Source organism: Eurosta solidaginis, chromosome 1 (genome assembly GCF_040869045.1).
Source record: "Eurosta solidaginis isolate ZX-2024a chromosome 1, ASM4086904v1, whole genome shotgun sequence".
Taxonomy (NCBI): domain Eukaryota; kingdom Metazoa; phylum Arthropoda; class Insecta; order Diptera; family Tephritidae; genus Eurosta; species Eurosta solidaginis.
In genome coordinates this window covers 254,951,440-254,977,220 of record NC_090319.1, presented here as the reverse complement: position 1 = coordinate 254,977,220, position 25,781 = coordinate 254,951,440, and the positions used below count along the sequence as shown (strand labels likewise).

At 40.4% G+C, this 25,781-nt stretch overlaps 1 protein-coding gene and 1 pseudogene across 1 annotated transcript; both read right to left on the bottom strand.

Annotated features, from left to right (window-relative positions):
• Positions 1-9,293: 9,293 nt before the first annotated feature.
• Positions 9,294-11,800, bottom strand: LOC137242045 (aprataxin and PNK-like factor). The gene is made up of 4 exons (XM_067769412.1): positions 11,783-11,800; positions 10,081-10,739; positions 9,853-10,016; positions 9,294-9,742 (listed from the first exon to the last, which is right to left on the bottom strand). The coding sequence occupies exons 2-4, from the start codon at positions 10,728-10,730 to the stop codon at positions 9,516-9,518; spliced, it is 1,041 nt and encodes a 346-aa protein (XP_067625513.1). The 5' UTR covers positions 10,731-10,739; positions 11,783-11,800; the 3' UTR covers positions 9,294-9,515.
• Positions 11,801-16,241: 4,441 nt separating this feature from the next.
• LOC137242038 (mediator of RNA polymerase II transcription subunit 29-like) lies at positions 16,242-17,635 on the bottom strand (annotated as a pseudogene).
• Between the last annotated feature and the right edge of the window lie 8,146 nt (positions 17,636-25,781).

Here is a 25,781-nt window from a genome sequence, read left to right as displayed (position 1 = left end):
AATAAGTAAAACTAAGTGAGAATAAATAATGTGATATATATATTTAATTGGACGTTTTGAGATATTTTTATAGTCTTTTATCATAAGTACTATATAAAAGTGCACATATATTGAATAATAAACGAATTTTTATATACATCTGTAGATGTTTTATTTATTATGATGCATCCTCTGTGATTGTTTTGCACATCCGGTTTGATGGATCCGCCCTGACTAATGTTTACATCATGTTTGATGGTTCCGCCCTGACTAATGTTTACATCAGGCATGATGCCTCCGCCCTGACAATTGTTTACATCCGGCATGATGCCTCCGCTCTGACGAATGTTTACATCCGGCATGATGCCTCCGCTCTGACGAATGTTTACATCCGGCATGATGCCTCTGCCATGACAAATGTTTACATCATGTCTGAAGTCACACGTATACAGCCAAACCCATCAGGTTTGTCATACTGCTATAGCAAACCTGTTGGGATATTCGTACAGCGCCCTGATGTGACTTTCCTACAGCACTTCCTGACAGATGATCAATCATCTGATTGTCAGCTGTCTAGTAGGGTTATGCAGTTTCCAAATTGTATTTGCTGGTCGGCTACTGTTCTTGACGATGATGATTTTGCCTCTGATTCGTTGTTATAATGCAAAAAGAAATCGTACCCAAAATGTCTATCAAAGTATGTATGTATTTGTGCTATGTGCGAGCCGGCCAACTTGTATTTCGTTTTGGTATAAAAAGACATTGCAGAAATGCAGTAAAGCAGCGATGTGAAACTCAAAACATAGAGGTACAGGGTGCCTCTACACAGATACGGTACATTCCGGTAAAAAGTATCACAAAGGTACTAGCCCGACCATCTCCCGCTGGGGGTACACCCCTATTGGGTAATCTTCCCTTGACCATTAGGTTACTTCTACAACTAAAATAAATACTACTAGCAAATCACTTAAGGCTCCTACCACAGCTATTCGAAGTGCACGTGCTCCAAACGAATTAAATGTTAATGGCAATAATAACAATGCTGAGATGGATGCTTTTGTACCATATAAATGGATCCATATTTCGTATTTCAGACCCTCGGTCACAGAGGAAAAAATTGTTTAATATATATCCGATAATATCAAAATTGATACATCAGCCTTGTCTTGTTTTAAGTTAGTAAGGAGGGATGCGGACATCAACACTTTGGTGAGAGTTTCGCTTAAAGTTTGTGTGCGCTCAGCTGATTATAATAAGCTATTTGATCCTGCTCTGTGGCCCTCCAATGTCACTATCAAGCCATTTCTGTTTTTTCCAAAAATCGGAGAAAACCCATCGGTATCGTAGGTTCACGTAATGATCAGCTCAACAACAATCATAATATCCACACTTGCTCATCGAATGCACGTTTGAGAGCCTACTTTCAAAATGTCGGCGGCATGCGCACCAAATCTAATGATTTTCTTTTGTCGTCGTCTCGTATGGACTATGACGTTTATGTCATTGTGGAAACGTGGCTCAATGAAGTCTTCTTTGATGAAGAATTTTTTGACTCTTAAGTTATTCCTAACCTTCCGGAAAGATCGAGACTCCGTGAAAACTGGTCAAAAGAAAGGGGGTGGAGTGTTGATTGCAGTTAACAGAAACCTGCATTCATCAAGGTTTCAACTTCTACATCATGATTCATTACTAGATCAGCTGTGCGTCTGTTTTTGTTGTTGTGCTGTGCGTCTTTCCAGTTCCTCTAGCTCAACTTTCATATGTTGATCGTACATACCGCCGAACAGTGGTTGTTGTTGTTGTTGTTGTTGAACATTGGTGATTCCTTATACTAATCTCATGTCGAGAACATCGTCAATCTATGCGAAAGCCACCCTGATGCGAGTTTTTGCATACTTGGAGATTTCAATCTGCCTAATATCGTTGGGACAGACTTTCAATGTAATGGTATTCTAACTCCTACGAATGTCACGCGTTCTTATGAAATCAACCTTATAGATAATATTTTAAGTTGCAATTTGATTCAATATCAATGATCAATAACTTATTTAATACTCTTTCGAGGTTGCTTGATCTTGTATTTGTCGATGAGAATTTAATATTTGATCTCTCTGAGAGTACTCTTCTTGTGTGTCCATCCGATAGATATCACTTACCGCTTGTCATTCAATTAAATATCTTTGCTGCTATCCCTACGCTGACGCCATTGGATAACTCACCTTTTAACTTTCGACTTACTGATCTCAGTGAGTTCAACAATGTCTTACTTGCACTTAACTGGGCAAATATATTTCTATCTAATGACGTCAGCATCTGTTATGATCTTTTCTTATCGAAGTTGTCTGAGATATTTCATAGTACAGTGCCTCGTTTTAGGCCTAGGTTGCATAAATTACCTTGGTATAACATAACTGTTAAGAGGTTGAAAAACAAGCGTAACAAATTCAATAAATTATAAAATAAAATAATATAAAATAAGGAAAACATTTCTCTTAGGGAACAGTACTTTAATAGTGTGCGGCAGTTTAATGTTCTCGACAAATTTCTTTATAATCGCTACATGCGTAGGCTCGAAGATGAGCTTAAAGAAAATCCAATAGCCTTTTGGAACTTTATCCGCTCCAAACGTAGTTCAACGAATATTCCGATCTGCATGACCTTTAATGGGGTAAGCTCCCAGTCGCTAACTGAAACAGTTGAGATTTTTGCGGAATTCTTTAAATCTAACTTTGATGATGCCAATGTAGGTTTGGCTGGCTCTCATTCGCGCTCGGGACTTTGTGATCAGATAGGTCTTGGCTCCCTCATTATCTCCGAGGATGATGTTCGCAATGATATGCTTTCCCTTAAACCCTCGATAAGTTGTGACACTGATGACCTTTGCGCTTTTGTACTGAAGCACTGTAGTTTAACTCTCTGCGCCCCTATTTCCCATATCTTCAATTTATCTCTGTCCTCTGGAACTTTTATCGATAGATGGAAAAGGAGCTAAATTTGTCCTATTTTCAAATCCGGTAATAAAAATGGCATCTCTGACTATAGGCCTATTGCACCCCAGCGAGTTAGGGGGTCAGAATATTCCCGCGGTATGTATGCCTGTCGTAAGAGGCGACTAAAATACCAGATTCAAGGGGCTGTGTAGTGCAACCCTTCACGTTGCCAGCGCAATATATAGCTTCTCCTAACCCAATTGTCAACCTCACCTATCCGCGGCGAATCCTGTTTCACTAACAGACGAGGCTCTAGCGACCCCAAGCTCCTCGTTTAACTTGGGGTAGGGAGGGAGGGGATGGGCTGAAGGTTTAATGTGGACACATAAATCGTTCCCGAGATGGTCGGGCTAGCACCTAATGGTGCTGTGGTACCGGAGCGTACCGGATCTGTATCCGGCGAAGGACCATTACATCGATAGCACTCCCCAAAGCCTTCGGGGAGCAACATTATCGCTACAACAACAACAACAACATAGGCCTATTGCCAAACTCACGGTATGCTCAAAGCATTTCGAAAAAATCATAAAGGAGAATTTGTCTTTTATCATTAAAAAGGTGATTGACCCGCGTCAACATGGATTCGTTGCTGGTCGCTCTACTGTTACTAATCTAGGGTCGTTTTCTGATTTCTGTATCTCTGCATTTAAGGATGGCTGCCAGGTTGATACCATATATACTGACTTCTCAAAGGCTTTTGATAAAGTTTCACATCAAATCTTACTATCTAAACTTGAGTATATTGGATTTAATTTTGTATTCTTATCTTGGTTAAAATCGTATCTGTCGAACCGGTCTCTATGTGTTGAAATCGAGGGCTGCAAGTCCCTCCGTTTTTATGCAACGTCTGGAGTTCCTCAGGGTAGCATTCTCGGGCCTTTGTTGTTTGTGCTTTTTATAAAAGATATTGGTTCCTGTTTTTTTTAGTCCTCTTTCCTTCTAAAGCTATTTCATAGAGTTAATGGCGAGTCGGATTCCCTACTCCTACAAAATGACCTAAATAATAGCCGTGTTTTTTAACACGCGCGTATACGTTTCGTTTGCGCGTGTTAAAAAACGCCTATCTTCGCTTAGATAATGCTTAGGAGACCCATCTAGCGGCTGTGGTTAAACAACTAGCTACAGCAACAGGGTGTACCGAAAAGCGGAGACGCAACGCTCTGATGGCCATAGGGTATAACATATAGCTGAATCAGTTGCGATGAATTGTGGACACACATAGAATACATAGAATTAGTGTAGAGGGTGAAACAAAGACACATATTTCAGTTACATCTGAGTATAATGCGTATTGAAATTTAGTAGGATAAAATTTATGCGCAGCAATTTCAGAGGTGTATTTATAGTTTGTCGACTGGCAGTCAATATAAAGTTTAAGCGTAAACGGATATACGCGTGTTAAAAACACGGCTAATCTTATCGAATGGTGTAATGCCAATAATCTCTTCCTCAATGTGAACAAATGTTTTCACATGTCTTTTACTAAATCATCTAACTTACATTCCACCCTCTACGATATCTCAGGTGCTCGACTGGTTTCGGTTAATGAATTTATTCACTTAGGTGTTGTTTTTGATTCCTTGTTGTGTCGTTGTTGTAGCAATAATAGCTGCGACCGATCACAAATTGTCATCAATGTCCTCTGACGTGAGTCCAAGGAAACTTGCTGTTTCGACAGGGGTGGACCATAATGAAAGGGGTGTTAGAGGCGTTGGTTCCACATTAAAATTAAAGAGATGGTTAGTTTCATGTGGGGACACAATGCAAGCGGGGCATACATTTTGTATGTCGGGGTTGATTCTGGATATGTAAGAGTTTAACCTGTTACAGTATCCAGAACGAAGTTGAGCCAGAGTGACTCGTGTTTCCCTGGGGAGTATGCGTTCCTCTTCCGCAAGTTTTGGGTACTGTTCCCCGAGTACTGGATTCACCGGGCAATTGCCAGCATAAAGGTCCGACGTCTTTTTGTGGAGTTCACCAAGGACCTGCTTGTGTTTTTTTGCTTCATACGGCTGAGTTCTCAGGTGCCGTATTTCCTCAAAATGCTTACGGTGATGACTCCTTAAGTCCCTAGGCGGTGCTGGCTCATCAATCAGATGTCTGTTGGGAAGCCCAGGTTTCTGGGTATTCAACAGGAACTGTTTGGTTAGCATCTCATTTCTCTCCCTGATGGGGAGTATTCTGGCCCCATTATGTATATGGTGTTCTGGGGACATAAGAAGACAGCCCGTGGCGGTTCTGAGCGCAGTATTTTGGCAGGCCTTAGCTTCTTCCAGTGGGTAGTTTTTAGGCTTGGCGACCATATAGGGGACGCATAGCACGCAACGGCTGGCTGCTTTGTATGTGGTAATGAGCGTTTCTTTGTATTTTCCCCCAAGTACTGCCAGCAAGGGATTTGAGGATTTTATTACGGCTCTGGATTTTCGGAACAATTGCGGCTGCGTGCTCACCAAAATGTAGATCCTGATCAAACGTCACACCCAAGATTTTGGGGTGTAGGACAGTCGGTAGCGTAGTGCCATCGACGTGGATGTTCAAAATGGTCGACACTTGGGACGTCCAAGTTATAAATAGGGTCGCGGATGATTTAGTCGGTGATAATGCCAGGTTTCGCGAGGCGAAAAAACCGGAGAGATCAGGGAGGTGGCCGTTTATTCTGTTGCAAAGCTCATCGATCTTTGGGCCCGGGCCAGTGGCCATTATTGTGCAGTCATCGGCGTAAGAAACGATAGTAACTCCTTCTGGTGGCGAAGGTAGTTTTGATATGTAGAAATTAAACAAAGGTGGGGATAGGACACCACCCTGAGGCACCCCTTGTTCAATTCTTCTTGGCTTTGATATTTCGTTTCTGAATTGCACCGATGCCTGCCGACCACCCAGATAATTTGCGGTCCACCTTTTAAGACATGGGGGAAGGGTAGACCCTTCCAAGTCTTGCAGTAACGTGCCATGGTTGACCGTATGAAAAGCTTTTGATAGGTCTAGCGATACGAGTAATGTTCTATGGTGGAGCTTCTGATTTAAACCACAATTTATCTGGGTGCTAATGGCATTTAGTGCGGTGGTGGTGCTATGGAGTTTTCTAAAGCCATGCTGATGACAGGCTAGCTGCAAATTTGCTTTGAAGTGGGGGAGCAAAATGGCTTCAAGCGTCTTGGCTACTGGCGATAGGAGAGATATTGGGCGATATGACTCTCCTATGTTAGCTGCTTTCCCAGGCTTTAGTAACGGGACCACCTTGGCCATTTTCCATTTTTCTGGTATGACAAAGGCGGAAAGAGACAGGTTGAAGACATGTGCTAAATATTTGAAACCCTCTTTCCCTAGGCTTTTAAGCATCGGCATGGCTATGCCGTCTGGGCCCACTGCTTTGGATGGTTTAGCATGACCGATAGCATCCTCAACCTCTTTGGCGGCGATGGTAATTGGTGACGCGCTGAACTTATGTTTACGTGCGTGTCTATTGGCCCTACGTCTATTTTTGTCGACCTTAAAATGCATTATGTATTGTCGGCAGAAAGCGCTCGCGCATTTTTTCGCATCCGACAGCACTTTGTCGCCAAAGGCGATGGAAACTTTGTCATTGTGCCTAGACGGATTCGATAGGGACTTTACAGTGGACCAAAGTTTACCTACACCGGCAGAGAGGTTACAACCGCTTAGGTGCTCCTCCCATTTTACCCGCTTGTGTTCATCCACAAGCAATCTGATGCGTTGGTTTATATCCCTTATTTGGGGGTCGCCGGGATCGAGCTGTCTTATAAGGTCACGTTCTCTCGCTAAACTTGCGGCCTCTGTCGGGAAGTGGGGCTGAATTTCGGGAATTCTACCGGAGGGAATGAAACGAGCCGAGGCGGATTCAATGACCTTGCGGAAAGCACGCTCCCCTTGGCGGGCATCAGTTGGGATAGGGAGGGCAGCAAAGCGGTTATCTGTAAAGGATTGTATTCGTCCCACTTTCCTTTTTTAAAGTTAATGAAAGTGCGTTTTTCTGCGACGATGAAGTCGGCGGGACGCTCGAACGAAATAAGTATAGGCAGGTGGTCGGATGCCAATGTTACCATCGGCTGCCAGTTGACGCAGTTTACGAGTTCTGCGCTCACGATTGAAATATCCGGCGAAATGTGACAGCTTCCTACCATACGTGTGGGGGCGTCTCCTTTTATAGTGCAGAACGTCGTATCTTCTATTTGATCCCCTAACATCTCACCCCTACTGTCCACCCGCAAGTTTGAATGCCATAGATCGTGATGGGCATTGAAATCGCCTAAGATAATGCGATTGTTTCCAGTGAGTACGCCGCTGATATCAGGACGGTATCCACTGGGGCAACAGGTGGCAGGAGGGATGTAGATGTTGATGATTTCTAGATTTGCATCGCCCCACCGGACAGATAATCCTTGACGTTCTAAGACACTGTCCTTGCGGTCGATGTCGGGATCAAATATATGATATTGCACAGTGTGGTGTATTATAAACGTGAGGCCGCCTCCATTTCCGCTCTCGCGATCCTTTCTGTGGACTTTATACCCAGAACAGGTCTGCAATGCAGTCTCTTGAATCGCAGCAATGCGGATGTTGTGCCGCTTCATGAATTCGACTATCTCCGTGATGTTCCAAGTTAATCCATTACAGTTTAACTGCAGAATTCTGAAGTGCATAGGGTGAGACGTCGTCATTTTGGGATTAAGTGACGGGTGACTGGGTTGTGGAAGGCCAGAATGCGGTTGCTGTTGAGGCCCTGGGACTAGACGTCCTTGGATAGGCATTGGGGTACCCGGTGTATTTGGGTATGCAGCCTGGCAACATGGCGCAATGAAACACGTCGGTGGGTTGCCGTCGCGGAGACCAGAAGATCTAGGAAAGTGGCACCGTCCATGGCAGGAGCTGCATTGGGCGGATGTCGCAAACGTATATATTCTGTGCTGGCAAACGGTACAAAAGGAGGTAGGGACTAATTCCCTGACCTACACAATTGCCGCCGGAAAAGAGGGGGAAGAAGACGGGGGCAGGGGCTGATGCTCAGGATTGCTCCCGACTCTACTACGGAGAATGTAGGTATGAGGGAGAGCAGCCGTGTGCGTTGGTGGCGCCGTGGGGCGCGAGCAACAGCGGGTACTTGTTGTGGCTTGCTGAGCAGCGGGGCTGCTGGAAGGTAGTGGGGGGCGCAAACTACGGGACGTCCTAGGACGTGAACAGCAAGGAGACACAAAAGATTTATAGAAGTTATGTGGACGTCTGGTTTGGCGGTCTAGCCCAGAAAATCCTGTCCGACGCAACCATCCCTTACACGAGACACACTGACAAGAGTATGACCGTCCTAAAAAGATTCTTTTCCGGCAGATGCAGCAAAACCATTTCTCAGGACCGGGGTCAGGAGACGCACCCGGATTGGGTTCGATACCTTCCCGGAGCAAGAGGATATGAAGCAGTCCCGCTGCAAGGAGCTGCTGGGAGGATGACAATTTGTGGGGGGACGCAACAAATTAAATGGGGTTACACTGAAATGGCAGTCCTTGGTCGGGAAAAATTCCGAGTCGCTCCGGTACATAGAACCCACGGCCTTGGGAAGCGGTTTTTGATTCCTCTTTCTCTCTTGTCAATCATATCTCTTATATGCTTCCCAAGGCTTACAGAAACCTGGCCTTTCTTCGCAGATATGCAAAAGACTTTAAGGATCTTTATACAAGGAAGGCGTTTTATACCTCTCTCGTTCGTTCAAAACTAGAATACGCCTCAATTGTTTGGAATCCTATCTATAGCTGCTATGGTGCCAGAATTGAAAGGGTTCAAAGAAAATTTATTCGTTTTTGTCTATTTTCACTCTACTTTGACGACTTAATTCCATCCTATTACTCGCGCTGCTTACTCATAAATCTCCAACCTCTCGAATCCAGAAGGGTAGAACATCTGCTAATGTTCGTCTATGATCTAATAGTTGGCTCTCTTGATTGCCTTGATTGTAGTTTTGACCCAACTTTTCGGGCATTACTCACAAAACTATGCAATCATCAGCAAAGTAGTTCTCACACATACACATGCATATATCTGAGATGCTCACGAAAGTATGCAATCATCGGTCAAAGTATCACTCACATATACACGCGCATATGAGAAGCTATAAACGTGCATCTGTAGTTACAGCTGGTGAGTTTATAGCTGGTAAACAAGTAGTAAATTCTAGAAGAAACGCCTAGAAGTATGCGAACGACACAGCACAGAGTATAAAAGGAGCAAAAGCTGAGTAAGCAGAATCAGTTTGATTGAAGCAAGTTATTGGTTGTGAAGTATCAGTGTTATTGTGAAGTACTTCAATAAAGGCTATTTTGCATTATTGAATATTAGAGTTATTTATTCAACAGTTTAGCGATACGAACGTTAGTAGAATGTGTAAAATAAGCGGAGTTTCCTTAAATTCGTTACAATATTATCCACATCGAACTTTTCTTTGAAACAAGCGTTGAGCTTTTACTACATAGATACATTACTTACGACATACAATATGAGCAAATGAAAACAAAAGGACTAACAATTAAGATGTTTTTGTTATTCTTCAGCCCTGTCGCACGCATCGTAATCATCATCAGAGTCTTCTTCACTACCGCTTGGCCCGTAATCCGAATCTAAATATTCATCATTACCAAACGGATCTTCCAAGTCCAAATCGTTGCTCGAATCGGAGCTGTATCCAGTTGTGTTGGATGGATTGTTTGTCGATTGTTCGTGTTGACGATGTTGACGCAATCTCAATTTGTAATTTTTCTCAAAATCAGCTTAACATAGAAATAAATACGAACAAAAATACGTAAAAGGAAGGAAATATGGAATGTTACTTCTAAAATCTTATTTTTTTTTTTTTTTTATAAAAACTAAATTGTTTTACTTTGTGCTGGATGATTGAACTGCTGGAAATGTGTTGGATTTCGACGATAACAGCGATCACCATATGGACAATCAGGTGTGCCTGGTGGTGGAAGAGGATAACAGGGTCTCTGGTAGTCGTAGTCTCCAGGATGTGCCTCCTCCATACGATGCGTAGGATTGCGTCTGCATATAACGAAATTTATTCATAGTAAAAAACGTAAGCTTTAATAGTGCCTTCAGGAAATACCTGTAACAACGTATGCCAAAACGGCAGGATTCACGTGATGTGGAGCTACCATCAGCTTTTTCTACCTTAATAGCAGGTTTTATATCAACTGGACTAGTGGAACTAGAACTAGATGGTACCCCATCATTATTAGTGGCATCTTCATTGGTCTGGATGTCAGGCTCTGATTTTATTTTTACCGTCGTACCTCTATTATCGGGATAGCGTACGTCGTTGACAGAAGTAGTTGCATCTACGTAAGGCTCAATTTTAATTCTAACTGCTGTTGTACTACAACCTTTCGAATTTTGTATATTTTCTGTGGCATCTGGTTTGTCATTATTATTATCGAAACCTGAAACACATTCCCCATCATTCCCAGTAAATTTATTGTTTGCTGTGTCTTCCCCTTCGGATGTTCTGCAGCGTTTAGATGAAGACTGATCAATAGGTGACTCGCGCTTACGAGCACTTATATCATTAATAATGTTTATGTTGTTCAGATCTGAATTTATTTCTCCTAGTTCCTCCAATCGGACCTTCTTCCCGCAATGCGTGCCATCATTATCATTACTATTACAATGTTTATTAGACGAAGATGCTTTGCCTTCGTTTGACTTCCCGCTTGATTCTTTCTCACTTAAAGTAATGTCATCATCCACAGGTAACATTTTGTACAGCTATTTAAAAAATGATATATATTTATTATACTTTCCAGGAACCGTTGCAATTTACGAAAGGAAGTATCAAAAGACGAGTATTTACGTCTATATTAAAACCCCCCGAAAGCGGAACTTTTTTCCCGTTTAAAAGTTTTTCGCGAAGAACAGCTTCTTAGGGTACATTTTCTTTCCGCTTATTTATATTCTTTTAAGCGCACAAATCAATTCCTTTTTGATATGCGGTATTCTAATCTAATTTACACGAAATAACAAAAAAATCATTTTTTTTTTTTGGGTTTGGTTGAATGGCACGGACGTTGGTCCATAACGCCAGGTTATATATCGGATTGTTTTTTCTTCAACAAAAAAATTGTGTTAAATTTCAGATATATTTAATATATATAAACAAACGTTGAAAAAATGCCGCATGGTTGGCACAAATCACACATCAAGATTGCGCACGTAAACAAAAGATCAGCTGTTCTGTTATGGGCAATTTTGACGTCATTTTCCTTTTAGCTTTTTTTTCTCTTTTTCTATCATTCGCTCAAGCAGTCAAGTGTGACGAAGTTGCACAGAACGAAGCAATTTTGAATTCGTGAACACGCAATCTTCTAAGTGTGATTTGTGTTACCAGGTGTAGTCATGGTTCAATTATGTACAGGTTGGCTCATCTCATCAGCTGATTTTATTTATGTCATCGCATGGTCGAAGGGATTGTCAAAAGCCATCTCCAAACTCAAAATGAAACCAACACATACAAAAACTGCTAAGTTTTATGTTTCGATTCCATACCATTCGCACCAACACCAATACACAGATTTTGACACTTTGAACAGACATATTTTGTTGCTTTACAGATGAGCCAACCTGTATATAGTTGAACCATGGGTGTAGTAGAGCTGGATTTCGATTCGATTCTCAATCGATTTAATCGATCTTTTTTTAGAAATGTAGAATCGATATTTTTTTTAAATCGTTCGATTCTTTAGGCATCGAAGTTTTCATCACTAGGGGGACTCATGAAACACCCTACAAAAAAATTTGGTCATAAAACTTACCCACGCCCATGCAAATGTGACTAGGAATAATAGCTAGTCAAATGACGTGGAATGACGAGAGCGTTTTTGCAGGGCATATAAACTTATAAGGTGTAAAATTATATCCATTTACACACGCTGTTATATGAACGCACCTAGAAATACTCTTGATAAACTTGATTGTTTATCAGCTGTATTATTGCCAAACAAAAACTTTTTGATTGTTATACAAATTAAAAAATGCCAAGATTAAGTGAAAAATTAAAACTAAAACGTCTTTACTAAGATATTCTTGTAAATGACTTGCTGATGTTGGAGATTTTTGATGAAAATGCCTGCTGTAATGTCTGCAAATTAGGGGGACTCATGTAACCATATAAATGCCTTATAAAGTGCGTAAACGTATAAATTTATCTAGTGCGTAAACGAGCTGTCAAATTTTGTATGAAAAACCATTTACACAATTTGTATAAATTTACGCGCACATTTCATTAGGGGGACTCATGTAACCGTATAAATGCCTTATAAAGTGTGTAAACGTATAAATTTATCTAGTTTACGCAGGAGCTGTCAAATTTTGTATGAAAAATCATTTACACAATAGGGGGACTCATGATAGCATATAAACTTATAAGGTGTAAAATTATATCCATTTACACACGCTGTTATATGAACGCACCTAGTAATACTCTTGATAAACTTGATTGTTTATCAGCTGTATTATTGCCGAACAACATTTTTTGATTGTTATACAAATTAAAAAATGCCAAGACTAAGTGAAAAATCAAAACTAAAACGCCTTTACTTGCTGATGTTGGAGATTTTTGATGAAAATGCCGTCTGTAATGTCTGCAAGGTTGCATTCCTTTGAGTTTACCGCGTTTACACAATGAAATGTGCGCGTAAATTTATACAAATTGTGTAAATGATTTTTCATACAAAATTTGACAGCTCGTGCGTAAACTAGATAAATTTATACGTTTACACACTTTATAAGGCATTTATAGCATATAAACTTATAAGGTGTAAAATTATATCCATTTACACACGCGGTTATATGAACGCACCTAGTAATACTCTTGATAAACTTGATTGTTTTTCAGCTGTATTATTTCCAAAAAAAATTTTTTGATTGTTATACAAACTAAAAAATACCAAGATTAAGTGAAAAATCAAAACTATAACGCCTTAACTTGCTGATGTTGGATATTTTTGATGAAATTGCCGTCTGTAATGTCTGCAAGGTTGCATTCCTTTGAGTTTACCGCGTTTACACAATGAAATGTGCGCGTAAATTTATACAAATTGTGTAAATGATTTTTCATACAAAATTTGACAGCTCGTGCGTAAACTAGATAAATTTATACGTTTACACACTTTATAAGGCATTTATACGGTTACATGAGTCCCCCTAATTTGTATAAATTTACGCGCACATTTCATTGTGTAAACGCGGTAAACTCAAAGAATGCAACCTTGCAGACATTACAGACGACATTTTCATCAAAAATCTCCAACATCGGCAAGTAAAGGCGTTTTAGTTTTGATTTTTCACTTAATCTTGGTATTTTTTAATTTGTATAACAATCAAAAAAATTTTTTTGGAAATAATACAGCTGAAAAACAATCAAGTTTATCAAGAGTATTACTAGGTGCGTTCATATAACCGCGTGTGTAAATGGATATAATTTTACACCTTATAAGTTTATATGCTATCATGAGTCCCCCTATTGTGTAAACGCAATAAACTCAAAGGAATGCAACCTTGCAGACATTACAGCAGGCATTTTCATCGGAAATCTCAAACATCAGCAAATAAAGGCGTTTTAGTTTTGATTTTTCATTTAATCTTGGCATTTTTTAATTTGTATAGCCATCGAAAAAATTTTGTTTTGCAATAATACAGCTGATAAACAATCAAGTTTATCAAGAGTATTACTAGGTGCGTTCATATAACCGCGTGTGTAAATGGATATAATTTTACACCTTATAAGTTTATATGCTTTCATGAGTCCCCCTATTGTGTAAATGATTTTTCATACAAAATTTGACAGTTCGTTTACGCACTAGATAAATTTATACGTTTACACACTTTATAAGGCATTTATACGGTTACATGAGTCCCCCTAGTAACCGAAAATGGCGACCAACAACAAAAAATCCCACATTGTTAGCATGAAAAAAAGAGATGGCCTAGCTCCAATGTCCGATTCATATATGCTTGCCTTTTCTTACATGGTATGTACCCTCAAATACAAAATAATTTCTGCGGGTCCGCCATTTCTAATTAGCGTTCCTTATGGGCGTTGGAAAATTTTTAAGAGATATAATTTAATTTACATTGTGCGATTGTGATACAATTACAAATTATTGTGCTGTTGTGGTTGGCATTCATTAGCTAAACTTTGAGTGTATATCGTATACATTCCCTGGCCTAAAACTTTTTCCGCGAATTTACCTGCAGACCTGTACTAATTTTGAAACATTAAATATTGTTGAATATATATAATTTTTGCAGGTAAATATAGAACTTTCATGCAAATCTGAATAGGTGTGATAATTGAACATATTTTTCGCAAATTCATTCAGAACCAACAATTGTTTCCTTATTAAACTTCAACAATAAATCAAACGATGTAAATCATTTATTTTTCTTCGTTTCTTCATCCAACAGTTAACAAATTCTGTGAGCGGTCTATCCATTGAAGCAACCGTATCCGACTGCTCCGCAACCCAATGCACCATATACAAATGCTAACCTACCAGCTGCTCCTCCAAATAATGCTACTCAGCAACTTGCTCTACCATTATCCAATGGACCACCAACTGGCATGCAAGTGCAACAACGGCACCAACAATAACAACAACCGAATAATAACTATAACTTTATAGCTGGTCAATATGCCAAGGGTCAAACAGCTAATCCGCCAGCTCGAGCCAATGCGCCAACTTCCATGTATTCGCCAGCGCCTCCAGCAACGACACCGCCAGGGCAGTCTGTATCTGGTGTTCCCAATCAGATGACTATAAATAGAACAATTACACCTGGCTTGCCTCATATGCCACCACTTAAACAAGCAGTATACATAAACATATATTTTGAAATAATTGTCTGTCTAATAAATTTTGTTATTTTTCTAGACTGGTCCTCCTCAAACTGGTCAACTACACCACCAACATCAATTGCAGGCGGTGCTACATCTCCATACCAGCAAATGCCACCGCAACTGGGTCCAATGCCACGACAGTCTGGTCTAATGCAGTCACAATCCGGTCAAATGCCACCTCAACACCCTATGCACCAGCCATTTGGTGGCCATGAGCAACATGGTCCTCCAGGTATGCCGGCCACATCTACTAGACCAGGTGGGACAATGACACCACATCCGTTATGCCAAGGTATATACCACAACAGCAACAGCAACCGGGTTATGCAATGCCACGACAGCAGCAGCAACAACCTCCCCAGCCTGGCTATCTGCCAATACCACAACAGCCGGGCTATCCACCACAACCTGATCCACCTGGTTATCCTCCACAACCTCTATAGTCAGGTTATTCTCTACATCAACCAGGTGCACCAGGTGGTTACATGGCTCAAATGATGACACCAACACAACCTGGACGGGCGCCAATGCCCAGTCAGCCACCCATGCCGGGTCAACCCCCAATACCCGAACGTCCTAGTTATAATGTATGCTAATACAACTAATATATTTCAAATATTGCTGATGATTATTTTTATATTATTTTCTTTAGCAACCACCTGCACCTGGTACTGGTATATAACAACAGGCGCAACAGTATGATCAAGCCAAACGCCGTTTAGATCCCGATCAGATGCCAAATCCGACAAGCGTTATCATTGAAAATCAAAATAGCGCTGGTGGTGCTTTTATTACTAATCAACAGGGTTTATTACCACCATTGGTGACCACAAAATATGTGATACAAGATCCTCGCCACTTTACGTTAGGTATTGATATTCGAAATTAATAGGGGGACTCATTTAACCTTATAAAGTGTGTAAATGTATAAATTTATCTAGTGTGTAAACGAGCTGTCAAATTTTGTATGAAAAATCATTTACACAATTTGTATAAATTTACGCACACATTTCATTGTGTAAACGCGGTAAACTCAAAGGAATGCAACCTTGCAGACATAACAATAGGCATTTTCATCAGAAATCTCCAACATCAGCAAGTAAAGACGTTTAGGTTTGATTTTTCACTTAATCTTGGCATTTTTTAATTTGTATAACAATCAAAGAAATTTTGTTTGGCAATAATACAGCTGATAAACAATTAAGTTTATCAAGAATATTACTAGGTACGTTCATATAACAGTGTGCGTAAATGGATATAATTTTACACCTTATAAGTTTATATGCTTTCATGAGTCCCCATACCTGCAACAAAGTGTTTTGAGTGTGTGAAGAACGTCAAGTTGGTGGTGAACGTTTCAACATTTTCCAAGGTTTGATAGTGGGTTTGGCATTGATTTTATTTTCATAGTTTATAATTATTTGAAGGTTGCGTTAATGCTAGAACATGTACATTGATTTTACGTAGCGGTGCCGAACAATTTTTGGAAGAAACTGAGCTTTGTTACATGATGCTGTAATGATTGTGCGGCGTACAATTATACATGATTCTGTTGTTGCTGGTAAGTCAAAATACAAATTGAAAAAAATGTCTAATGTTAAATTGTTAAGTAATATTATGAAAAGATTGTGTTCAACTCCGGAAGAAAAAACTGTAACATTTGTGTCTGTGAAATGATAGTTATTGCTTTTGGTTGTTATTTTTGAGGAATTGTCTTCGAGTGCCTTCTGATCGTATATGCCGTTTCTTTTGCCAACTACCTGTAAGGCGTTAAACTGATTAGTAACGTCGCCGTGGACTCGTTCAGTGTAATGAAGCTCAGCCCTATCACAAAACAATCAAAACATGTTTGTACACCAAAGTAAACGAGGAACTCAGTGAAATGATAATTATTGCTTTTGGTTGTTAGTTTTGAGGAATCGTCTTCGAGTGCCTTCTGATCGTATATGCCGTTCCTTTTGCCAACTACCTGTAAGGCGTTAAACTGATCAGTATCGTCGCCGTGGACTCGTTCAGTGTAATGAAGCTGAGCCCTATCACAAAACAATCAAAACATGTTTGTACACCAAAGTAAACGGGGAACTCAAGGGGTTGATAAGCGACAAAGTGCACATGTACACGTACAACATTAAGGTATTTACAATATGTCATAGGTCAACCAGGGGTGTCTTGCATATTGGGTTCCATACGTGCTGCCAGGTGAATAATGTTGTGCCGATGATAGTGGTTGCATGCATTGTATGGCTGTTTTTAAATGTAACTCAGTTTGACCGCAATAGGACTACAAATCTTCCAAATGTTTTTCAAATCATCCTGCATGTCCCGCTGCATCACGTTTAAGATTATCTGCTAAATTATATTCTTGTAATGCCAATGCGCCAGTACTTAGTGTAAGGAATAGTGATCCCCGAAGTGGCGAAAGAACACTTTTGACCTTTAGAATGTTGTCAATTTTTTCAGCTTGCTGTTGCTGTTGTTGTTGAGCAGCATGTGAAACTTGAGATTGCACTTCTTGTTATGGTGATGCCCGCATTATTGAGACAGACGGAACTCCAGGTTGTATCATTGGATTTGGCGCACCAACTCCAACGATGTTCATTTGTTGCATGCCATTTATGTTCATATTGGGATTCATTGTTCAATAAATACGAATTTTCTTCTTTATTGAGCTAAATGCCACGATTGTTAATAGCAATAAAAGTTATTTTTATTGAACAGTATATTTGTTGCTTTTGTACATTGCTTATTATACAGTTTGGCAGCTTAAATTGAGGTTATGTTGCGAATAGAGTGGAAGGCAGTGAAGTAGGCAGTCGAATGACATATAATGAAAGAATGATGTTCGGAGTTTTTTCAAATATGCACAAAATCCTGAATCACAAAAGGAAGTGTAGTTAAGTACGAAAATGAAAAAATTTAGTTAGGGTTGCTCCTTTTTTATCAGGAGATTTTCATTTTAAAAATGCAGTATACAAACCAATGTTCATTTTATTACTTTTTTAGCAGAAGGTTTTCATTTAAAAAATGTAATATATAAACCAAAGTTCATTTTATTACTCATTTTATCTATGGGGATTCGCATATACTTTATAATAACATAATTTTTATTTTTACGATTTATTCCTCACTGAAAATAAATGAAACACGTATAAATGTAGCAATTAATCATGTTTTTGACTTCTTACTTTATGTTAAAAAATAATTCTGTGTTAAAAATAGCAGAACTAAAATCTTAATGTCATACTTCTTTTATATAATAAAAATGATTTTATGCATACAAGCATTTTATACGTCACCACCTTATAATGTTGTACCAAGATAAAAAGATATTGTTGCGGAGCTGGCAACACGTTTAACCACTTTCATATGTTTTCGTTTGTTTAATTGCAACAACGAAAAAAGCGACAATATACATATTTTAAAGTGCGCAAACTTATAATTTAAAAGTTATTTGTTGTTAAAGTTTGCAAATTTCTATACAACTTTTATATGTGTATACGTATATATATTTTATGACATTACAAATCTGTGCTGCCACATCTAAAAAACGGAACAAGTGCAGAATCGAAAAATAACTCATAAAAATACCTTTCATCTGATGTATATATATTGTAACGAATTTGCTTACAAATCCTCTTATTTGAAATCCTCTGCTAAGTTCGAATCACTAAACTGTTGAATAAATAACTCCAATTTGTAATAATGCAAAATGGCCTTTATTAAAGTACTTCACAATAACAAACTGTGCAACGAATAGCTTGCTTAATAACCACACTGATTGATAGCTCAATGAAACTCTGCTATTGCTCGCTCGATATCGTCTTAATCAAACTGCTTGACAACTCAAATCAAACTGAATTACTTCTTACTCGCCTGCCCCGCTTTTATAGTTTACGCTGCATACTTCTAGGCCCTTCGATTTCCAGAACTTACTAGTTACTTTCGGCTACAAAATCGCCAGCCACAACTACGTGCACAAATTATTGCTCTCTCTTGTGACAACTCAGATAAGATATATGCATGTGTTTGTTCATTGCCGCTCCGCTGCTCGTATACGTACATGGTACATATATGTAGACGCAATTATTTATTCGTTTATGTAGATACATAATGATTGAATTATTGATGTGAATGTTTGTAGTTTACAGTCTCTCGCGCATACATAGGCGTATAAGTAAATGCATCTGTGTGTGACTTATTTCGGCTGCCTTATATATGTGTATACATGATTTGATTATTGACGTAAATATTGCTTATCGTGGCCTTAGCATCGCTTTAGTGATGGGATAACTTAGTGATGGTAATATCCGTGACACTGCCCTCCACCTAAGTCTGATCGTCCCGGTCAGACAAATCTCTCGATCTAAACGTTGCCAGCCTTTCCAAATGGACCACTTTCATTTTGGTTCGTGGTTTATCGATGGTTTGTATGCGGTACACTACATCGTTGATCCGTTTTACAATTTTGTATGGGCCTTCCCAATTACACTGCAATTTCGGGGACAAACCTTTTTTACGTTGTGGGTTGTATAACAGCACCAAATCTCCTTCCTGAAAACCTTCTGAATTAATTGCTTTATCATATCTGGCTTTCATCTTGTCACTCATAATCTTTGTTCGTTGCCTTATCAGATCATGTATTTCTCTTAGCTCTTCTTCCAAATCACTAGTGGATTTCCTGACATTTCTCTCCGCATTGGCATCTATCCCAAACTTCAAATCAGATGGCAGTCTAAGGTCATTGCCAAAAATTACTTTTGCAGGGGTTTGGCCCGTTGTCTCATGCACTGCTGATCGGTAAGCCATCAAGAATAATGGTATGCGGGTATCCCATTCTTTATGGTACTTGTCTACTACTTTCCTTAAGTGCTCCTCCAATGTTCTATTCAATCGTTCTACCATACCATCGGATTGAGGATGCAATGCAGTTGTCCGTGTTTTCCGAATGCCCAATGACTTACACATTTCCTGGAACACAGCTGATTCGAAATTCCTGCCTTGGTCAGAATGTAACTCCATTGGTACACCATACCTTGCAACCCATTCGTTTTTAACCACTTCTGCTACTGTTTCTGCTTCTTGGTTTAGGATTGGGTATACCTCTGGCCATTTACTGAAATAATCCATAACCACCAGTACGTATTTGTTTCCGCGGTTGCTAGTAGGAAATGGACCTGCGACTTCCATGGCGATCCTTTCAAATGGCGCACCTGAGTTATATTGCTTCATCTGGCCATGACTTCGTGTTCTGGGCCCTTTCGCTCTGCTGCAAACCTCGCAGTTCGCAATCCACTCAGTGACCGACTGACGGCAACCAACCCAATAGAATCTCTGTTTAATCTTCTCGAGCGTCTTCGTGATTCCAAGATGACCTCCGCTTGGACCATTATGCAGCTCGCTGAGCACGTCAGGAATCCTCTTTCTGGGAACAACTATCAGTTTATTCTTGTATTTACCATCCTCACTCTCCCATACTCGATGAAGGCAACCGGATATCAATTCTAAACTGTTCCACTGTGCCCAATATGACTTCGCAATGGGACTCTCTGCTGACATCTCTTCTCTGTTTGGCCTTTCATTTCGTTCGAGCCCTTGCATAACACGTGACAGATCTGCATCTTCTAGCTGGCACTTTCTTAGCTGTTCCTTGTCCCATTCATCTGTACATGTTATATTCATTAGCCACTCTACCAATGCCAACAGCTCTCTCCGCGTAACACAGTAGTTCCTCTCTGGTTTTCCAATCGAACGGCTGTAATATGCAACTACCTTCTCCTGTCCATCGACCAGTTGTGATAAAACGCCTCCTATAGCATATCCACTCGCATCTGTATCTAGAATAAATGTGGCTCCTGGAATCGGATATGCTAACATTGGGGCAGTGCACAAACGCTCCTTCAATGTTCGGAAAGCCACTTCTTGCTCCTTCTTCCATTCAAAAGCTTTGTTTTTTCTTGTAAGCTCATGGAGGCTATGGGCTACGCTGGAAAAATTTGGTACAAATCGGCGGTAATATGTGCATAGCCCAAGAAAACTTCTCAATTCATGTAGGTTCTGTGGTCTTGGCCAATCCTTTACTGCCTCTATCTTTTCATTCGCTGTACAGACACCTTCTGTAGTTACTTTGTGGCCCAAATAATTTACTTCCTTTTTAAACAGCGTACACTTTTTGGGACTTAACTTCAGACCAGCGCCAGCTATTCTCTGGAAAACTTCCTCCAAGTTCTTAAGATGTTCATCAAAACTCTTGCCCAATATGATGATGTCGTCCAGGTACACCAAGCATGTTTTCCAAAGTAGTCCTTTCAGTACCTGGTCCATGAGTCTCTCAAAAGTAGCTGGTGCATTACAAAGTCCAAAAGGCATCACTGTAAATTGCCAAAGACCATCACCGACACTGAAGGCTGTTTTCTCTTTATCTTCCTCCTTCACCTCAACTTGCCAATAGCCGCTTTTCAAGTCCAGTGTGGAAAACCATTTCGTACCAGATAGCGAGTCCAGAGTGTCGTCAATTCTTGGCAATGGGTAGCTATCCTTTTTCGTAACGTCATTTAACTTCCGGTAGTCCACGCAAAACCTCATTTTTCCATCCTTCTTCTTTACAAGTACTACCGGTGAGCTCCATGGACTAGCTGATGGTTTGATGACGCCGCTGTCGCTCATTTCTTGTATAATTTGACTCACTACTTCCCGCTTCGCCAGTGGAACACTACGTGGAGCTTGACGTATCGGCCTCGCGTCTCCAGTGTCAATTTGATGTTTCACAACATTGGTGCGGCCTGGTTTGGAACCATCCTGGTCAAATATGTTCGCGTATTTTATGAGCAGTTGTTTTGCCTTACTCTGATAGGCTTCCTCTAGCTCTTGCGTCCATGCCGTGATATCATTTGAAAGATCAGTATTACTAGATGAAACGTGTTCCTGGAGCTGTTCACAGTTAATAACTACTTCGGCCTCTTGGCATCTTCCCAAAATAGCTCCTTTGGTCAAAGTGAATGGTGACTTGAACTCATTGAGTACTCTTACCGGAATACGTCCATCTTGTTTTGTCATAGCCAGGGTTTTTCCTACAAGTATGTTCAGTGCTGATTTATTTGCTGCTTCGACAACCCACAATTTGTTTGTCCCACAATCTCCATCAACCTTTGCCCAGATGACTGCTTCTGATTTTGGTGGTATTTGCTGACTCTCTTCCACCAGCACTCGTTTACTACTGTAGCCTCTCTCGTAGCCGAAATTAAGTGGCACATCCATGTTCTTATATCGCATCGTCTTGCTTTGCATATCGATCGTGATGCCTTGGTTGATTAAGAAGTCCACTCCAATTATGATTTCATCAACAATACCTGCCACTATAAAATTGTGAAGTACCGTGACGTTCCCAATTGCTACTTCACATTCTACTTCTCCAATTACCTGGGTGTCCTCTCCCGTGGCTGTACGTAATCTTGCTCCAAGCAATGGTCTTATCTTCTTGTTGACTAAATCTGATCGAATGATGGAATGGAATGCACCCGTATCTACAGTCAGTAAACGTTCCTTTCCATCCACATGTCCTCCGACAGTAAGATTGCTTGACCTTCTTCCAATTTGCGAGATAGAGATTATGGGGCATTCAATTGAGGGAGCCAGCTGTCGCCCCTTGCGGCTGACTCGCTTTAGTTTAACGATTGAGTGGATTGGGAGATTTGCTCGTCTCCTTCAGCTCTGCGTTTACGGCCACCCACATTGTTGGAACTATTGGAATTGCTATTACTGCGATTCCAGTTGAGAAGCCACTGTCGATGTTTGAGCAGATATTGCAGCCAAAATCATGTTCAAGTCTGTGTTCGCCATTGTCTGCGGTGTTTCTTCCATTTTTGTTATTTCCTCGCCATCAAGATGAAAGTCATACTCTTCCACATCAATTCCTTCTGCTTCCATTGCCTCTCGTAGCCGTGCCTGAAGTTCAAGTTTAACGCCGCTTGTATTCAATCCACGGCTCTCCAACTCCTTCTTTAGTTGCTGGATCTTCAATTCACTGAACTTTGCCATGTCCTTGTTGTCCTCTGGAATTTATTCAACAATTCCTCTTCTGACACCAATTGCAACGAATTTGCTTACAAATCCTCTTATTTGAAATCCTCTGCTAAGTTCGAATCACTAAACTGTTGAATAAATAACTCCAATTTGTAATAATGCAAAATGGCCTTTATTAAAGTACTTCACAATAACAAACTGTGCAACGAATAGCTTGCTTAATAACCACACTGATTGATAGCTCAATGAAACTCTGCTATTGCTCGCTCGATATCGTCTTAATCAAACTGCTTGACAACTCAAATCAAACTGAATTACTTCTTACTCGCCTGCCCCGCTTTTATAGTTTACGCTGCATACTTCTAGGCTCTTCGATTTCCAGAACTTACTAGTTACTTTCGGCTACAAAATCGCCAGCCACAACTACGTGCACAAATTATTGCTCTCTCTTGTGACAACTCAGATAAGGTATATGCATGTGTTTGTTCATTGCCGCTCCGCTGCTCGTATACGTACATGGTACATATATGTAGACGCAATTATTTATTCGTTTATGTAGATACATAATGATTGAATTATTGATGTGAATGTTTGTAGTTTACAGTCTCTCGCGCATACATAGGCGTATAAGTAAATGCATCTGTGTGTGACTTATTTCGGCTGCCTTATATATGTGTATACATGATTTGATTATTGACGTAAATATTGCTTATCGTGGCCTTAGCATCGCCTTATGCGGCAGTTACCCACCGACGTGTGCCGAACGTACGGACGCTTGTCGTACGAGGCACGTTTGACCGAACTCTCAAGCCCTTAGGAATAAATGTGTGCGTCTGTGTACATGTACATAACATATTTGTGTGTGTATTGTTTACAACAAAGCACTGTTGCCATTGGCCAGTTTGCATGCATGCTTATGGAAACATCAACTTTTTCCAATTTAATTTTTGATATTGGAAAAGGCCGGAATACATATTAAATAAGTATAAATAGATTAAATATTTAAAATCAGCACTTTTACATAATTATTTCGAATTATTTCCACAATTTTTCAAACTTTAATTAGGCGTTTTTGCATAAAATTGCAAACGGTCAAAAATTAGCGCACAAAAGTTTACTAGGCAACTCTGTCTAGTGAGAGAGCGATCAGCTGACACGTTCTTACGGAAAAAATCAAAATTGTTTTGATTTCTACGTTCCGGGCTACGTACGTACGGGCGTTGCACGTCGGTGAGTTTTCGTTTACATTGCACACTCATAAGATAGGTCGTGTCAGCTGACACGTTTTTTCTACGTACGTTCGTGGGTAACTGCTGCATTAGTGATGGGATAACTTAGTGATGGTAATATCCGTGACACTGCCCTCCACCTAAGTCTGATCGTCCCGGTCAGACAAATCTCTCGATCTAAACGTTGCCAGCCTTTCCAAATGGACCACTTTCATTTTGGTTCGTGGTTTATCGATGGTTTGTATGCGGTACACTACATCGTTGATCCGTTTTACAATTTTGTATGGGCCTTCCCAATTACACTGCAATTTCGGGGACAAACCTTTCTTACGTTGTGGGTTGTATAACAGCACCAAATCTCCTTCCTGAAAACCTTCTGAATTAATTGCTTTATCATATCTGGCTTTCATCTTGTCACTCATAATCTTTGTTCGTTGCCTTATCAGATCATGTATTTCTCTTAGCTCTTCTTCCAAATCACTAGTGGATTTCCTGACATTTCTCTCCGCATTGGCATCTATCCCAAACTTCAAATCAGCTGGCAGTCTAAGGTCATTGCCAAAAATTACTTTTGCAGGGGTTTGGCCCGTTGTCTCATGCACTGCTGATCGGTAAGCCATCAAGAATAATGGTATGCGGGTATCCCATTCTTTATGGTACTTGTCTACTACTTTCCTTAAGTGCTCCTCCAATGTTCTATTGAATCGTTCTACCATACCATCGGATTGAGGATGCAATGCAGTTGTCCGTGTTTTCCGAATGCCCAATGACTTACACATTTCCTGGAACACAGCTGATTCGAAATTCCTGCCTTGGTCAGAATGTAACTCCATTGGTACACCATACCTTGCAACCCATTCGTTTTTAACCACTTCTGCTACTGTTTCTGCTTCTTGGTTTGGGATTGGGTATACCTCTGGCCATTTACTGAAATAATCCATAACCACCAGTACGTATTTGTTTCCGCGGTTGCTAGTAGGAAATGGACCTGCGACATCCATGGCGATCCTTTCAAATGGCGCACCTGAGTTATATTGCTTCATCTGGCCATGACTTCGTGTTCTGGGCCCTTTCGCTCTGCTGCAAACCTCGCAGTTCGCAATCCACTCAGTGACCGACTGACGGCAACAAACCCAATAGAATCTCTGTTTAATCTTCTCGAGCGTCTTCGTGATTCCAAGATGACCTCCGCTTGGACCATTATGCAGCTCGCTGAGCACGTCAGGAATCCTCTTTCTGGGAACAACTATCAGTTTATTCTTGTATTTACCATCCTCACTCTCCCATACTCGATGAAGGCAACCGGATATCAATTCTAAACTGTTCCACTCTGCCCAATATGACTTCGCAATGGGACTCTCTGCTGACATCTCTTCTCTGTTTGGCCTTTCATTTCGTTCGAGCCCTTGCATAACACGTGACAGATCTGCATCTTCTAGCTGGCACTTTCTTAGCTGTTCCTTGTCCCATTCATCTGTACATGTTATATTCATTAGCCGGACATCTATAATGTCTTCTTTAGCCTCGGCTTTTGAACAGTGCTTGCATTCCAAACTACATGGTCTTCGTGACATTGCATCAGCATTTCCATGGGTACTACCTTTTCGATGCTCAATGGAAAAGTCGTAGCTTTGTAGTCGCTCGATCCACCGTACCAATTGTCCT